This window comes from Spinacia oleracea, chromosome 3, assembly GCF_020520425.1.
Source record: "Spinacia oleracea cultivar Varoflay chromosome 3, BTI_SOV_V1, whole genome shotgun sequence".
Lineage (NCBI taxonomy): Eukaryota > Viridiplantae > Streptophyta > Magnoliopsida > Caryophyllales > Amaranthaceae > Spinacia > Spinacia oleracea.
Window position 1 is genome coordinate 61,294,874 of NC_079489.1, and position 18,852 is coordinate 61,313,725.

At 37.5% G+C, this 18,852-nt stretch overlaps 2 protein-coding genes across 2 annotated transcripts; one reads left to right on the forward strand and one right to left on the reverse strand.

The window, feature by feature from the left end:
* The first annotated feature begins 5,014 nt into the window (after nucleotides 1-5,014).
* Nucleotides 5,015-6,894, forward strand: LOC130469724 (uncharacterized). Its single transcript, XM_056839167.1, has 5 exons — nucleotides 5,015-5,440; nucleotides 5,658-6,006; nucleotides 6,121-6,212; nucleotides 6,259-6,631; nucleotides 6,797-6,894. Exons 1-5 carry the CDS (start codon nucleotides 5,015-5,017, stop codon nucleotides 6,892-6,894), a joined length of 1,338 nt encoding a protein of 445 aa, XP_056695145.1.
* A 926-nt stretch (nucleotides 6,895-7,820) lies between these two features.
* On the reverse strand, nucleotides 7,821-17,307 carry LOC110804625 (serine carboxypeptidase-like). Its single transcript, XM_022010225.2, has 9 exons — nucleotides 16,837-17,307; nucleotides 15,462-15,630; nucleotides 14,321-14,440; nucleotides 9,600-9,743; nucleotides 9,355-9,505; nucleotides 9,018-9,106; nucleotides 8,527-8,785; nucleotides 8,283-8,416; nucleotides 7,821-8,170 (listed from the first exon to the last, which is right to left on the reverse strand). The coding sequence occupies exons 1-9, from the start codon at nucleotides 17,133-17,135 to the stop codon at nucleotides 8,042-8,044; spliced, it is 1,494 nt and encodes a 497-aa protein (XP_021865917.2). The 5' UTR covers nucleotides 17,136-17,307; the 3' UTR covers nucleotides 7,821-8,041.
* Nucleotides 17,308-18,852: the final 1,545 nt, after the last annotated feature.

The following is an 18,852-nucleotide window of genomic DNA, read 5'->3' on the forward strand; positions in this document are numbered from 1 at the left end:
TAAGTTCCAGCCTTTGAAAGGACTTAAAACAAACTAGATGACCCTACAACTAATGTAGCATTGCCATGCTTCATTTCCCACTTGTAGGTCATTAGTGTATCCTAGCTTCCATTGTTTGAGTTATTATCGAAGTAAGAACCTCAAGCGGTATATGATACCAGGGAAGTTTGATTGCTAGGTTACTTCTCTTTAAACATAAACTTATAGGTAGAAACGAAATCGTAAATTCCTTTCATTTGTTCCTCGTTTTCCTATTTCTTGTACCTTTTCTTATAGTCTTAAGAATTGAATTCTTTAGTGTTGACTTTTATACTTTGTTAGACATGTCCAATGTCACCAACAAGGTTCTTTACCATTTTAATTTATGTTGAATATTTTGTTTCAACTAGATGATCTTACCAGAAGCTTCTAAAGTTCTCTAAGCATCGATCTATTCGAATGTCTAGGGACTAGACCCATTCGAGAATTAAATGGACAAAGGATTTTAGGTTGTTAACCATTGGTAAAGCTGAGCGTTTAAACTCAATGCTTTATGATCTCAAAACTACAGTGTATTTTGAATTCACAAGCACCAATTGGTTTGCCATTCGATTTTGATACTCGAAAACAACCATAAAAGTCGATATAAGAAACGTACATTTTAAATTGCTCACTTTCTCTCATTTCCGTGAATCGTTCTTGGATTCACTACCAATCGAGGAAATTTACTGTTACCTTTCTAAAAGGATTTATTGCAGTGCAAGATATTTAATTATAAACAATAATTAAAACATACATTGAAGCATGCAAAGTCTAAACATTTATCATGAATAATAACTTGAAATTAAAGCAACCATGCAATTCAAACAAGTTATTAGCATTTTATTCGATTTTATTGTTCCGGCAGGTGTGAATAAAATGATTCCAAGATCCTAAAATCATTGAAGAACTAAGCACAGTTTGTCGACTTAATCCTAAAACATTTTAGGTAAGCAAAAGCCTTTTGCTAATAGTCTAGAAACTACTCTTGGTTGATAGGTACGTCTAAGAACTTATTAGGTAAACCTATCGATTTTGCCACGACATAAAAGGACTCCTTACTTATATCGTTGAGTTTCACCAAAACTAACATGTACTCACAATTATTTGTGTACCTTGCCCCTTTAGGACCAATAAGTAACACCTCGCTGAGCGAAAACTATTACTAGATTGATGTAAAGGATATCCAAGCAAGTGTATATTTTGGCATGGCACCTTTTAACTCAATTTTTAAGTTTGGAACTTAAGGCTCTTACTATGTTGGTTAGATTTTAAGTGAACTAAAATCCTTAATCATGCAACATAATCAAGCTTTTGATCTCATGCATTTTAAGACATATTTAAAACAATAAATAACTTAAAACATGCATAAGATATTTGTGATCTAGTATGGCCCGACTTCATCTTGAAGCTTTGACTTCAAAGTCCGTCTTGAAAATCTCCGTGGGAGGCACCATTTTCTTCAAATAGGATAAGCTATAACTAATTACAACTATTTGATGGTTCGCAGACCATATTTGAATTGAAAAATAACTTTGGTACTTTAGACCAATTACATCCAAATTAATGGTACGCAGACCATATTTTCTATCCTATTTGGGCCATACTAGTCACTTCATAACCTGCAAAACAGTACATATACAATATATACCATTCACCCATTCATTATCATGAATGGCCCACATAGCTGGTTAGTAAAACACATTATGCATCACATAAACATTTGCAGCAATTAATCAAGGGCACCAATAATCTACCAATTATTCAGTCCTTATTAATTCTAATCAAGTTGTTTTAACCTTAAGGATTTGTAGACCTAATCAAGAGTTTATGACTAAAAAGCGCTCCCACTTAAACCAATAAATTCATATGCTTTACCAATTTTAAACATAAAAATGTATTTCTAGTCTAACCGGAAACATACAAATTTAATTAAAATTTAAAGCTCATATCAATTTATAATTGAATCCAAAAATTTAATTTAATTTCAGTCGCATTTAAATTAATTTATGATTTTAATTTTAGTAAAATAATTAGAATAAATTCCATTTATTATAATTATAATATTCAAAATCAAAATCCAAAAAATTAATTCAAATTATTAATTTTAAAATTAATTAAAATTACGTGAACTGAAATTTTCAAATTAAACATTCAAAACGATCTAATCGTAACGCAAACACCCTACGCGTTGCACGCCCATGGGCCGTACGCACACAGCCATTGCTGGCCATGTGCGCGCAGCCCATGCGCTCGTTGCATAGCTGCTGCTGTCCTATCGCAAGCCTCCGCACAGCGCCCCATCGCACGCGAGCTATCGCTCGCAGTGCGCGCGCGCGAGATCGCTCGCTGGGCGCGCGACATCGCTCGCTGGGCGCGCTGGCTCGCTCGCTGTGCGCGCGAGCCATCGCTCGCTGGGGCGCGACATCGCTCGCTGGGCGGGCGACATCGCGCGCTGTGCGCGCGAGCCATCGCTCGCTGGGGCGCGACATCGCTCGCTGGGCGAGCGACATCGCGCGCTGTGCGCGCGAGTAGTGCTGGGCGCAGCGCTCGTGGCACGCGAGCTTGCGCTCGCTGCGCGCGAGGCTGCGCGCACTTGTGCGAGGCAGCGCGCGTTGTGGCGCAGCTCGCTTGCTGCCCACACGCGACTGCCTTGGCTCGCCCCTCGCCCATGCCCATTCGTTTATTGCTCGTGGCACACGACACAAGGCAGGGCTGCTGCCTTGTGCTCGTGCACTACGCCCTTGCTCATTGCATTCGTGCCGCACGGGCGACGAGCTCCCTTGCTCGTCGTCGCATGCCCGCATTATACAACACCCCTTAAGGGTAACATGAAGCGTCCATTGCTTCGTGCGTGCAAGTTATTTGAACGAATCGCATAAAAGTTTAAAATTTATATTTAAAATTAATGACAAATTAATAAATAATATTAATTTCATAATTTTAGGGCGAAAAAATCGAAAATTTATTATCCAATTGATTTCCGATTGATATGGATTCAAGTCTAGGTCATAAAAATTTAAAATTTATCGTAAATTTACAATTTTTATGGTGGTTTTTAATCATAGGTTTCTAATTAAATTACAATTAATTATGAAAATCAAATTAATTCTAAATTATTCTAATTTTCAACAAATTAATCATAATTACAAATTAGATTGCATAATTAACAAGACTAGGCATTCAAACTTGTTAAACATATGCAGTAGGTCAATCAAAAATTCAAGATTTATCAACAGGAATCGCAAATATTTAATTTAACATCTTAAACTTACGAAATTTTGCATTCGAAAAACTAAAACCTTCGAAAAGTCATAGTTAAACTTCGAATTTGAGAATTCTGGGTTCGGCAGAAAAATACTATTTTTGTCAAAATTTTAGAATGCCTTTTACATGCGGAATTGACACAAAAATCACTCAATTCGGATGAGTAATGAAGAAACTGCCGAAAAACTGCGTACATATAATTAAATAAACGCAATTTGCAATTAATTAACAATTACGAAAATTAATCACCCCTTTTAATTCTTGCAAATTTGTAATATTTAACCATGTTCATGCAATTTAGATTATGAAAATAATAAGGGGCTCGTGATACCACTGTTAGGTTATGATTCATATGACAGTTCATAAATCATGCGGAAAAACCATAAAGCCAGGAAACATATTATTTACACATAATCATTTAGCATAGTTTAGATGCATACTCTTTGTTGCGTGCCTTCCCTAGCTGCGCCCGAACCGAACAAGAACAAGTCTTTAGGACTCCAAGTGTCGTCCCTCCGTAGATAGTCCACAGCACGTCCGGATCCGCCTTAAGATTGACCAACTAGAATCGCCCTTAAGGTTCTAATATTTTCGGTTAGGTAGGCAAGAATATTGGCTGATTTTTCTGCTTAAAAATCTTAGTTTTGAATACTTAAAACTTGTGTATAAATTATGACCCCTAGGCCTTTATTTATAGAGTTATGGAAAAGGAATCGTAATCCTAGTAGGATACGAATTAATTGGAATTAGAATCCTACATGAATTCTATTTAATTAATTTATCCAATTAGGAATAGAAATTTAATCATACACTGACTCTTGCAGTTTTAGGAATCACGCATGAGCACAAACTCACACACACACACGGCAGCCTCAAGGGCTGCCCATGCGCATGCGAGCAGCAGCCCACGCAGCGCGGCCCACGCATCCGTGGCCTTGGTGCGCGCTGGGCTTGTGGCGTGCGTGCTTGCTGGGCGATGGCCCGGCTTCGTGCTGGGCCTTCGTCCGGCAGGCCTCGTCCGATGCTAATTCGTACGATACGCTTCCGATTAAATTTCCATTTCCGGAATCTATTTCCGATTCGAACAATATTTAATATTTTCGATTCCGGAATTAATTTCCGTTTCGAACAAATATTTAATATTTCCGTTTCCGGAATTATTTTCCGATTCCGGTAATATTTCCGATTCTGACAATATTTCCGTTTCCGGCAATATTTCCGATTCTGGTAATATTTCCATTTCCAATAATATTTTCCGATACGTACCATGTTTCCGTTTCCGGCAACATCTACGACTTGGATAATATTCATATTTCCGATACGATCCATATTTCCGTTTCCGGCAATATCATCGTTTCCGGAGTATTCATTTCTTGCCTGTGACGATCTTAGCTCCCACTGAAACCAAGATCCGTCGGTTCCGAATATTCATAGATGGAGTATTTAATGCCATTAAATACTTGATCCGTTTACGTACTATTTGTGTGACCCTACGGGTTCAGTCAAGAGTAAGCTGTGGATTAATATCATTAATTCCACTTGAACTGAAGCGGCCTCTAGCTAGGCATTCAGCTCACTTGATCTCACTGAATTATTAACTTGTTAATTAATACTGAACCGCATTTATTAGACTTAACATGGAATGCATACTTGGACCAAGGGCATTATTTCCTTCAGGGTGATGTTTAGGATTGAAGTGAAGTTGAGGTTGTTGTATAAGGTTAGAAATATGGCTAAGGAGTTGATTCATGGGGGGTTTAGTGAGTCCTATGGTCTGCTGCCAGCTTATGCAGAGATGATCAAGAGGACAAATCCCGGAAGCTATGCTCTTGTGACATGGACTAAGGAGATTGTTGGTGCAACCCCTCACTTTAAGTCATGTTTCTTTTCCTTTGCTTGCATGATCAAGGGGTTTTTTGAAGGTTGTAGGCCAATTATTGGCATTGATGGTGCTCACCTCAGTGGAACCTACAAGGGACAAATGCTCACTGCAATTGCCATAGATGGGAACAATGAGATATTCCCAATTGCTTATGGGATTGTTGATGGAGAAACTGGAGACACTTGGGCATACTTCTTCAGATGCTTGAGACAAATGTTCAGAAACTTTGGTGTGCACAGAGAGGACTGGACTTTCATAAGTGACAGAATGAGGGTAAGATTTATTGCTTTTTCATAGGGGTATCTGGTGAAAATCTAAGATACCTCAGGGGTATCTGGTGAAAATATAAGATACCACAGGGGTATCTGGTGAAAATATAAGATACCTCAGGGGTATCTGGTGAAATAAAGTTTATGAATTACCAATGAATTGTTTATGTGTCTAATGTAGTGTTTATGTGTCTGATGTAGTGTTTATATGTCTGATATAGGGTGTGGATGGTGCTGTTTATGAAGTGTTCCCCCAAGCAACAAGGAGAGTGTGTGCCCAACACTTGTACTCCAACTGTAAACAAGCTGGCTGGCATGGAACTGCCTTCCATAAGTCCTTCTGGGTTGCTGCAAATGCATACAACCCATATGTGTACAACAAGGCAATGGAGAAGATTGCCAAAATTGATCCAAAGGCTGTGGATTATCTGTCCCAAGTGCCAGAGCAGTGGTCAAGGCACAAGTTTGAACCGCATGTGGTTTGTGATCACAACACCACCAATTTTGTTGAATCTTTCAACGCTTGTACCAAGCCTTTTAGAGACATGCCAGTGTACACTCTCATGGAAGGTAAATGTTCTGTCTTTGGCTGCATATGTTTTACACCACCCATGTCCTTTTTTTTAATACATTTTCTGTTTTGCTGCTTTATTTTGTTTGTGCTTGGATGCTTGGATCTAATAGAGGCTAGGAGTTGGTGCATGAAGAAGATTGGGTCTAGATTTGACAAGGCTGTAGAAATGGGACCAAACCAATTGACTGAATATGCTGCTGGGGTATTAGAAGAGAGGAGTCAATAGTCTAGGTTTTGTTCTGTAACAGTTGCTGGGGGAGGGGAATATATATGAAGTGAAAGAGGGGGATGTCAAATACCCTATTAAGTTTGATGCAAGGACTTGTGGTTGTGGAGTATGGCAAATATCTGGCATACCTTGCAGACATGGCCTTAGGGTTATTTACCACCAAAGACTTGAGGCTACTGATTTTGTGTCTCACTACTTCAAAGGGCAAGCATACAAGTTAACTTACTCAGAGCACATACACCCCATGCCTGACCCAACCCAATGGCCTTCTTTTGACCTTCCTATTATCCTCCCACCACCCATGAAGAGAGCATCTGGTAGACCCCCTAAACTGAGAAAAAGAGGTAAACATGATCCAAAAAGGGGAAAGAGAAATAGCACTGTGAGGTGTGGTAAGTGCAAGGAGGTGGGACACAATGCAAGGACATGCAGAGGTGGGGCCACTGCAAAGCAAAAGAAGGCTGCTGCTGCTGCTGCTGCTGCTTCTGGTTCTGCTGCTGCTGCTGCTGCTTCTGGTTCTGCTGCTGCTGCTGCTGCTTCTGGTTCTGCTGGTGCAGCTGCTGCAGCTGGTTCACAGCAAGGGAGAGATCAAGGTGCTTCCAGTTCACAGCAACAACGTAATGCATCAAGTAAGGGAAAAAGGAAGCGTACTTGATTTTGTGATTTATGCATAACTTTTTGCTAAACTTATCATGTATATCTTTTGCCAATGGGAGCAAGTTTTTGTAGAGCTACACTTAAAGTTTTTGCGTGTCGGGGGCACACTTTTGTAAAGCTACTTAATTCGGAAATGAAATATCATATTATTGATGAAATGTCATCATTCACTTTCTCATTACAAATACTAGAATAAAAAACATTACAATGCCAATTTTGATAGTTCCATGCATTAATTTCTTTTGTTGCTTGAGTTTCTTCTTCATTTGGTGAATTTCTTCATTCAAGCTTCTGTTTTCTTCAATTTCTCCTTCCTTTGTGCTACCTCTGTTGTTTCTGATTGGCAGTGGTTGCTCAATGCTTCCCTTGCACCACTTGAAGTTGTCACATAAGTCACACTTGTAATATAGTCTTTGAGGATTTTTCATTGTTTCTGAACTTCTTATTGCAAATTTTTTCCCACATATGTTGCATGTTTTGTTTGGAACTACAACGTATGAGGATTGATACGTTGTAGAAGAAGATTGGGAGTGAGAATATGAGATCATTTGAAGGTGAGTTGGGAATTAGGGAAAATATGAGTTGGTTAAGGGGAAGAACAGAAATTTGTAGTGAAGAGTTGCAGCGGCTCCCCCTTTAAATAGAGAAGGGGTGTCTGGTAAAAAAACTAGCCGTTGGTGAGCAGGGGTATCTGGTGAAGTTACCATAAAGCACAAGGGCACCTGGTGAAAATCTATAAAACCTCAGGGGTACCTGGTGAAATAAATTACGAGAGTACCTGGTGAAATAAAGTTTCTAACGGCCACTTAACGGCAGGGTTAAGTCATGCGAGGTACCTAGTAGATTACTGAAACAACGAGGGTACCTGGTGAATTAACTTAAACCTCGGGGGTATTTCATGAAATATCCGAAAAAGAATTCATATGAAATAAGAAACAAAAGAATAGAAGAAAAAGTAAGTGTAAAGTCGAACAATCGCATGTTTAACACACAGGATGCAGCATTGCCAACCAAACTGACCAAGTGCAATTGATAAGAAATGACAGTAAAACTCTATAAAGACTTTGGATAGCATTTCTTTCATGCCAGGGAAAATATACACAGTGCTGCGCAGCTGAAAAGTGACGGGAGTTGAAGTGAAGGTATCACTGTGAAGCAACTAAAATTTCAGGAAGGGAAGTTGACGACAAAAGTGAACCTTGGGTCCATCTCCTCAGCATTTCTAAGGCTGCCTTGGGTTGATCCATAGGAACCATATGACCAGCGTCATGAACCTGTTAAATGCAACATGCGCATTAGCATTGTCAAATTACTATCCTGTATCAGAGAAGCAATTTACCATAAATTGATACGGGAAAGAGATTGAGAACTAAAAACATAATAAACCTTGAGGAAACTCAGAGGGCCATGGCTCTTAAGTATTCCTGCCTCGTAGCCATCAACTTCAAAAGGAACCTCAGCTGATGTTTCAAAATCTTGCTGACAACTCCATTTCATAGCGTGTACCCATCTTGAGTTACCTGGTTTATACAAAAATACAACACAACATGAAGCAAAAACTAGAGATTGTTTTCAAGTATGGAGATCAAATTGAGATTAACATGTCCCATATATTGTTTGTACAATTTACCAAGCCAATTGCAGATGAGATCGTATTCTCCAGCATATACAAGCAACTGAATCCCATCCTCAAGAAGAGCTGGGATGCCAACCTCAAGATTTCTCATCCAATCAACAAGCAAGGCCTGATGCACAGTGGTGCTACAAGACTGGAAATCAATGTCACCAACACCAAGGGCAGTCCTAACAGATTGCTGATTTAACAACTTTTCCATGTTTGAGAAGTCATAGCAGAGGGGACCCTCACACTTTTTCCTGATATCATAATACTGTAAATACCAAAAAAGTTCCAGAATTCATCAATTTCACGTAGCAGTATTTCTTAAGAAAAGACTGTCATTCGTTTTATTATCCTCAAAACAAATAAAAAAAGGGTAATCAGAAGGTGAATTTTTCTAGTTTAAGAAAAGCTCTTCTTTCTCCATCAACTTCAGCAAAGAATTAATTCTTCTAAACATACTTAAATTATTCCGACAAAAATGAAAGATGCAAAGCTCATACATTAGTACCACCAATTTGCAGTTTAATGCTTGCAAATATTGTGTTGCATAGTAGGTATGAAGCCATACAAGAGACTGTACCCTTTGTACCTGAAACAAAAAGACAAATTCATTAATTAGAAAATCAGGATAAAGGTATATATGGGTAATATCGTCAGATGGTTTTTTTATTCTTTTTATCCCCATATATTCCCAAAATTAAATTAATTAATTCAATTACTCAAAAGTCATCAATTTATTCCTTATCCCCTATTTTGTTCTCACAAGTAAACAGTTTTTCATCAAAATGAATGAAATTTGTAATGAAGAATGGGATAGTCAGAAACAGAAACAATTACCACAGAGTTTTACTGCCGTTTCACACAGAGGAACCATCTTGGTGATCACATTGTAAGATGATTTCTTGATCAAACCCATCTCTAGTGCATAATCAGGATAAGCTTTATACTGCACTGCAGGATCAGTTAGCCCATTCCCAATAGCAAATCCCTGTTTGATGGGTTCAAATGCATTATGGTTGGCAAAAGTCAGAACATATATTCAAGTATCTCTTGTGAAAACACCCCCAAAAAAAGTTGCAGACCTTGAGGTTGATATGGATTCCTTTCTTAGCTTTGTTGCCTCTATGAACACAAGCAGCAAAGGCAGGAATGTAGTGACCAGCATATGATTCTCCAGTGATGTAGAAGTCATTTTTTGAAAAATCTGGGTGCTCGGTAAAAAATGCCTAATATTTAAAATGGAATTCACCAAATCAGAACACCAACAATGAATTAATGGTCATATACAACCTAATGACCTATATCTTGTGATTTCTGGAAAGGCAAAGGAAGCCAATTAAAGGCTCGTTCGTCGTAGTTTTCGGATCTTTTGAAAACTAAAAACAAGTGGAAACAAAAAAAGTAGTTTGCATTTTTTGTTGTCAGTTATCTAAATTTACGCCGTTAGTATAAGTACGACTAATTTCAAACTCATTATACAACGTAATGACTTATACCATAAGATTTTTATACGCCAAAACCCAGAAATTGAGAACTGGCCGTTATACCAAATGGGCCATTAGGAAGTAGTTCTTCTCGCCTAAGAAAGAAAAAAAAGAATTCCAAACAAATTCTGCAATTTGAATAAAATCAAATCTCTGAATTACTGAAATTTTACAATAATAAAAACTCCTCTGAATAATGGTAAACAAATGTAAAAGACAACTACAGCACACAACTAAAGACAGAGAGGAGGTCTCAATAACAAGCACAGTGAGTACGAAAAGATAAATCCTACATAAACAAGTGCTATGCTCAGGTGCCTCAGATTTTATACTTCGTATTAGTGTTATGTTTCAAATAGCAGTACCCTTTTACAGTCGCAGAAGAATAACTCCCCAGGATTTTGATACAAAATGAAGAAGCCGGCAGAGAGTACACACGTAGAATAGAGGACCTATTATCTGGGATTCAAGATCAGTGCAAGATACATAATGCCAAATTACTTGCTGTCTAGGAAAAAAAACATGGCTAGTGGAATATTATTCTCTGTCATTTTCATGTTTCTAAAGCTGGTCCTCAGTTCATCATGTACCTATTTCCACTTTCTACGGGGGCAAACAAGGGTGAGACCGTGGGAGTAACATTTCTCGTATAGTCACATTGTAGAAGAAAGTCTCATGATTCATGAGTGTAGTAGAGCTTGAACAAAATGTTCATAAACAGTTGTTGAACAACCTAGGTCAAACTGTCTAAATTCAGTAAAGCTTAACCAAACATGATCAGTTATTTTCAAGCATGCTCAAAGAATATGAAGAGCTTGAACAACATAAGTAAAACTTATATATATTTATGAATAGGTCAATGATAAATTTATCATCTTCAATACTCTCACTTTTTAATTACTCAGCAAAACTCATGGCCTGGCCGGCATGTTTCCAACATCTCAAATGGATAAGAGTACTTGGGTGTGACCTTGTGATTGTTTGATCCTTGATACATAACACGTCGATGTCAAAACAGCTTTTTGCCTTCTTGTCGGATACTTCAGCAATTTCAAGACACCCAAAAGTCCAAGTAACATAGAATTACATGTGAATTACATGTAATGATGGTACGTTTTCTGTATAATATTAACTCCCTGTGATTCCACAGAAAAAATGTTGGCTACTGCTATGTTTAATTATGTCCAAAAGAATCTATTTCACCTCATGTTTGCCATTTTTTTCTTAAAGTATACTTCCTTTGTTCCAAATTAGTTGACATGTTTCCTTTGGCACACATATTAATGAAAGGTGAGTTAGAAAGGAAAAAGACAAGTATGCCCTTACCCACCTAACCCACCTAACCCACTTACCCTTGTCCTTTTTTTCCATTAGATGCAACTGGTTTTTTTTAAGATATCCATCCTTCTGGGGATTTGGGGATTTCAGGACAAGCTGCAATTTCAACTTTCTTTTGAGGATTTCCAATTAATTTTCTTAATTATATTTATTTTTCTTCGTAGATCTGTTGGAGAAAATCAAGTGTTTAAATAAAATCAACTGAACTGGAAGCATATCTAGAAAATCTAGTAACGGAAAAGATGGTGTGGAATTAGAGGCAGGAGGTCAATGCTTTGGAAAAATCATCACTCCTCTCTTCATGGAAGCTCCTGCCATCAACGCGCCACCTCTGCCGAAGTTCCTCTCGCCGGAATACATAGCCATGGAACTCGGAAATGAACACCTTCGCGCTACAGATTGAGATTGTGATTTAGATCTGAACATCTCCATTGGAGGGTGTTGGAATAGGAGGTGAGAGAAGATGAGAGAGTAAGATGAGACGGCGGCTCGTGATTTTGTCGGCAAATTTTGTCGGCTCGTGATGGAGGCTGTGGAGCCAGTAGAGTGGTTATGGGCAGTGCAGGAATTGGGTCAGGGAAGGGAAGAAAGAGTTGAAGAGGTCAGTTTGTACGGGGAAGAGAGGAGAGAGAAGAAGGGGGTAAAATTGACATTTTAATAAACAAAACTTACCTAAAGCAGAAACGTGTCGGCTAAAAAGAAACTTCCCAAAAAGGAATATATGTCAACTAATTTGGAATGGAGGAAGTAGAAATTAAGCCACGATTTCAAAGATCATCTAACTTAGAAGTTAGAACAATTTCTATGTGTAGGATACTCGATGGTGTGCGATGGTGTGCGATGGTGTGAGCTCTACTGGTAAGTCGATAAGCGTTCTGTAACTAGAAAAGCATACCATTGTTTCATTATCTTTATCGTTACCCCATTGCGCTCCCGCAAGAAGTGGGGTAAGGGGGGGTCGGACGTATGCAACCTTACCCCTGCAATTGCAGAGAGATTGTTTCCAATTTACCGAAAAGCGATAATGGGACGACAACAGGACGACCATCTTCTACTTCATGGAAAGGAAGAGAAGAGTTATTAAGAGTCATTTTCATTTAGTCCATTACATCCCACGGCCAAAAGAACAAATGAATCTTTTGCTCTATCAGAAATGGACAAAAGCATACCATTGTACAGTATAAAAATGATACTCCCTCCATCCCTCTTTGATTGCCCCATATTCCTCTTTAGGGTGTCCCTTTGAGATTGCTTCATTCCTTAATGATAAGTTTTCCCACTTGTTGTCTCTCTATCCCTCTCCTCATGGGTTGACTTTATCAACCCATATGCAAATTTTTCATCCAATTCTTAATAAAGTGACTTTTTGCTATTGGGCAATCAAACAAGACGGAGAGAGTATTTATCAAAAGGTAAAAAACAACAAAGCCTTAGTCCCAAAATGATTTGGGGTCGGCTAACATCAATCGTCATAGGAGATCGTCATTGTAACCAAAGCAAACCAGAAAGGAGCGGGAAGTTAAAAGAATAAATAATAAAGAGGAAGAAAAGTGGAATTATATTACATTAAAATATTTTAGGAGATAATAAAAATAAAAGTTTAAAATAAATATACGTAATATAAGCACATTTCAAAATAGCATTTAAAAAAACAAAAAAAAAGGTCAAAATGGAAGATGTATAAGTCAAATGAAGTCATCAACGTATATTCTCTCCCTCCACTCTGTCCTATCCAACGCCATATTCTCCTCATCTCAAGTAGGCCCATATCGTGCTCAATCACCTTGCCACCCTTCCCCTTGCAATTCTATCACTTTGCCACCCTTCTAACCTCCTAATCGTGGCATCGCTTGATCTTCTGCTTACATGTTAATGGGGTTACATTTTAACGGGTTAGATTCTACCACAATATTAATTTAGGGAGTAATCTTTCATTTCTAAGGTTTGGCAATAGTCTTGTAGTAAAAAAAAAGCTCCTTTTCTCTTCCTCAACCTCTTTAGCCATAAACGGCAGCCACCATGACGGTGATAAATTAATACCACCATGAGCATCGCCTCACTAGAAGGATCAGAAGCCCTAAACTTTTATTCAAGTGTTTCATCAATTAATGGCTCCAATTCGAGATCTAAGGTTTTCGAAAGTAAATCACTCGCTGACGAACAACCACCGTTATTGGCCGGAATCAATGATGCCTCTCAACTCCATCGGTGGCAAGGGCTGCCTTGATGGTGGCCTATTGATTATGTTGGGTGGATATATATGGAGGTGAAGAAAAAGAGTGACTCAGAGAGTTTGGTGAGGAAAGAGTTATTTCTACGAGAGTAGTAATTACCCTAGGGGGGAGGTGGTCAGGTGGGTGACAATTAACCCCCATTTTAGAGGAATAAGTTACCCCATTAACTAATTACCCCAAATCCAAACTATAAAATAAAAAAATAAAAATAAATAAAAAAAAAACTCAAAATTGTTATTGCCTTATCTTTTCCCCATCTATTACTGCCATACCAGACGGGTCCTCAGTTTTACATTCAAGCCTAAATGTAAGTGAATTGGGTAACCATGATCCATTTTCTCTTCATTATCACTGTAGTCGCCACTCTGCTTAAAAAGGTCGTTTCTTCCTTCAGCTAATATAGCCTCAAAAGGTACTTAGGCATGCATATACAATGATTCATAAAGAAATAACAAAAGACACAACATTGTTGTATAACATACACAGGGACTAGGGAGTGACCCAATTCTTCTCAAAGAGATAGCCAAAGATAAGTTGTATAACATACATAGGGACTAGGGAGTGATCCACTGTCTAAGACCAAGTTCACACATTTCCTTTAGTTATTACATGTCACAAGAGAGATAAATATTTCAACCAAACATCCTAGAAAGAACCATGTAGAAGAATAAATCACAAAGGATTTATGTTCCTAAAGACCGAGAGAGCGAGAGGATAAGAAATAAGCATTGTTTAAGAGAGACCAACCTGTAAAAAGTCATACAAATCATTGCTAATCCCACTCTCATCACGTCGTATATCACGTCTGTCAGTGGAGTAACTGAATCCAGTCCCAATAGGCTGGTCAACAAAGATAAGGTTGGCAGCCTGCAGAATAACAATGAGTCATGCTATTAAACAGCATTTTCAATAACAGCATTCAACTAGTTCTTGGAATCTACACTCTTATGCATAATTTTACAACCAGTAGATAATTTACAATTCTAAATAATGGGCTACAGCTCTAAGAAACTTTAAATATTACCTCGAGAAAAGGATTACTCCTAAAACTGAAATGGACAAAAGGAGATATGGAAGATTATTAGCCATAATCTGATCATCCGTTTTTCAAAAAATATAACTATTCTACTCTTAACACATTCTACATTTCAGGCAACATGTGAATAAGAAAGTTACACACTTTTGTATGAAAAGTAATAAACAGCTTCGCCAGATGAAGTAATAATCATTTCATGCTACTAAGAGACTTCATCAATAGAGGCTACTCAGGTCATGGAAACTGCAAACTGGGCATACACAAGTACACAACCACTTTTTCAGCATTCCCCTTCCAGAAACACGCTTTTGTGAAACGCAAAGCAGCTGAGCAGTAGCTCTACGTTCGCTATATTCGCAATAGCGAAGGCATGGATCAGTAACCTAAGTTAATTTAATTTTACAGCCTGTACTAAATCCTTACCCCTCCGACATGGATATGGAGTATTGTCAATTGATTTTATAATGGAAAAAAGGATAGAAAATTTTAAAAATAGAGTCGTGTTCGACAATTAGACACATACCCGTATAAGACACTCCAAATAACATAGACTTCAAGTTTTGTAGCCTCAAGGTTGTTGCTACTCAGGACAAAGATCCTACCAATTAGACAGTAACAATCTACTTGGGCATGCGGCCTCGAAGTTTGTTTACTGCCACAACATTGATGACTGTATTTCATCGTTCAAAATATCTAAGCACATAACCCATGCTAAAATAATATCAAGGATTCATGATTGGTAAGAAGAATTTGATTTTACAAGAGACAATAACACATGGAGCATTGCACAATTCACATATCTTTATGTAGTTCAAAACGAAACCAAAAGCTCTGAGTGACTAAAGAAAGTACCTGGTCCCAGCCATACTCATTCCACACAAGGGACAGGTTGTTCGCAATCTTGAATGGCCCATTTTCATAAAAGAGAGCCAACTCACTGCTGCAACCAGGCCCTCCAGTTAACCAGATAACAACAGGGTCTTCTTTTCTGTTCCGTGATTCAAAGAAAAAGTAGAACATCCTACAAATGATAAAGACGAAAACTTTCAGAAGTTTCAGCACAATCGACAAGTAACCACACAAATGAAAGAACATGGAATGTATGCCTAGTTGCCTAATTTATTTACAAACAAAGGAGAACAACAGAAGCAGAAAGCCTTACTGAATAAACACCACTTGACTTCCCATAGTTACTTCTAGAGGCAGACCGTAATTAGGACCAACGATGGCCAAACCCGCAAATTCTTCCAAGTCATTTAATAGAATGTGCTAATAACAAATGCATAAAGAGTCGACATAGTTAAGACTCAATCAAATTGCTATATATAAATGTAAGTTCGTATGACTCTAACCCAACCCATCGACAAATAAGGTCGCTAACTTGCCCTGTATCTCAAAAAAAATCGGGACTTTGTAATTTTCTTCAAGTTCACTTTGTATCACGATATATACTACTCCCTCCGTTTCTTTTTGTTTGTTACATATTCCTTTTAGGGTGTTTCACGATGTTCGTTACGTGGGAGAATCTTTCCTTTTATAAACTTATTATACTATCATTTTTTGTGTAATCTTTTAATTTTAATCGGTACAATTTTTCAACTCATTAAATATCTTTACAATTTCCCAAGTATGTTAAGTAAGCAATCTTTGTGCTTTTCCATTATTGGTTCATTTTGATAAATAAAACAATCTTATTGGTTGTTGGAATGATCAGAGGATTGAGGTTTTAGTTGAGTTTAGTTTTTTAATAAAAAAGAAAAAGAATATTCATTATACGTTAATAAACGTGCAAAAGTCCAAACGTAACAAACAAAAAGAAACGGAGGTAGTAATGAAATATTCCCTTCATTACACAAAATTTTGAATGGTTACTCAATTTGGATGTCCTACAATAACTTGTGCTTTCCTTTCACGGTACTCAATGAAGAGAATTCTCTTCATTACTTTTATCAATATCCAACATTCCAACAGTTTTTCGAAATAAATATGTTTTGACTATTTACCTCCTTCCAAATTTGTACAAATCAAACAACAATTCTTTAATCTCTTTGCCAACAACAGCCATGCAAATCTTTGTGGTAACTTCCAAAACAAGCTAAAAGACACGATAGCAAATTAGCAACAAGAACAACAACCCAAAATCAACCTAATGCTGAAAAAATCAACAACTTAAAATTTTAATTTCACAATTATCTATTTAAAAAAATCAAAGAGTATGAATACATACCTTGCATTATGAGAGCGTTGAATCTGATAATAACCAGCGTGATGGCCCAATTCTTCAACAGAGGCACCTTTAGGGTCGTAGAAATTGGGAAATTTAAACCTCTTTTCGACGAGTTCTTGGCCACTTTGAGAAAAATCGACATTGTCAGAGCTATTGATTATGTTAATTGGGTTTTTAGGGAACAAATTGAGCTCTTTGCTGGGATTATCGGCCCCAAATTCATTGAAAATTGAAAACTTGGCTGAGGCGAAGGAAAAGAGGATGAAAAGGGCAGTGACGACAACGATCAACTTTTCCATATTTCTAAGTTATGCTCCGTTGGAAGGAAAATAAACGAGTAAACAGAGTTTGTAAACGGTCACTATATTACGTGGACCTTTCTAGGCGAGCATTCTTCAGATCGAGGATCCACTGGCAATGGCGGATCCTAGAATTTTTAGATAGTGTATCCCTGTCTTATTATCACGCCCACGTCCATGACCACGTCCTCAACCATTTTTATTGTGTGGTATTTTCTTTTTCCATTATTGAGTGTCACATCCTCTTCGGGGAATGGAGCAGAATTAGTTGCACTTGATTCTTAATTTTTTTCATCAATAACTCTTTTTTTTTTTCTCGGCCACATGGAGACAAATCTCTTTTCACAGGATTGTGTTTGCGGGACAACATTATTTGAGTGAAAGGTAGAATAGGTTTTCTCCATCATTTTTGCATCAATGGTTTTCCCTCCACATGATTTCAACTGTGAAGTAATTCTGAACATAGCTGAATTATATTCAGTTACAGATTTAACGTCTTGTAGTCTTAAATGTGACAAATCATGCATAACTAGTTCTGGGTATTATCAGAGTTTTCTGTTGGTCATACGTTTCCTTTAGGTTACTCCAAAGGGCGTATGGAACTTTTATGGCCAAATACTCACTCTTAATATCTTAATGGAGGTGATGACGAAGAAATATCATAGCCTTTGCCTTATTTTGGCTTGTTTGATTTATTTACTTTATTGATTGTATCACCAAGTTTCTTAGAATCTAGGTGAATTTCACCATTTAACACCCATGACAAATAAATTTTTTCAGTAAGATCAAGGACCGCAAATTCAAATTTCGTAAGCTTCGACATAGTTCACTATAGAAGGGAATATTGCAAATTAGAACTTAAATGACAAACGTATTCTAATCAAGTTGTGATCCAATACTATAGTTTAAAATAGGTAATCATAAGAAGCAAGCCCTTAAAGTAATATGTTAGGAGAAAAAACTTTTTTATATGATTAATAAACTATTCACATCAATGTATTCCGAGTATAATCTGGAAATTGTTATAAAGTATGCGTAAATTATGCTCCAAAACAAGACTCTTAAGAGTATTGTGCACATGAAATAAGGGAAACAAATGGTGCTAAATTCTGCCAAATCAAAAACCTAACAAGCAATATTTACCCAAACGCACACAAAAGGGTTGTTACATAAACAAATTACTAATAACCGGTGATTTTGGCAAATATCAAACTACGTAGCACCTAAATTTCCAAAAGCTAATCAAATCATGACTCATATTTTACAAACTTTAAGAGGTAAATATGCAACTTCCAGTATCACTCATCTTTTAAACATATGTGATACGAATGTGGGAATTTTAACCAATTTGCGGCAATCATATCGCAAATTAAAACAATGAATAATAAACAATTGCGGATTATGGCTGGAGAAGGTTGCATTTTTAGGACACTTTGTGCCTAAGGAAGGAGTTGTAGTGGATCCTGCAAAGATCAAAGTAGTTAGTGAATGGCCTACACCTAAGAATGTCTCGGATATTCAAAGCTTTCTTGGTTTAGCTGGATATTATAGGCGTTTTGTGCAAAATTGTATTAGTGTTTCACATGGAAGTTTTTATGGTTATGCTATTGTACGGGATCTCTAGCATACTTTGAGCCTAGTGGATATGCTGCAGTGCATTATTTATTCTACCGCCTAGTAGAATATGTTGGGAAGTTTATGTGAATTGAACTAAGGA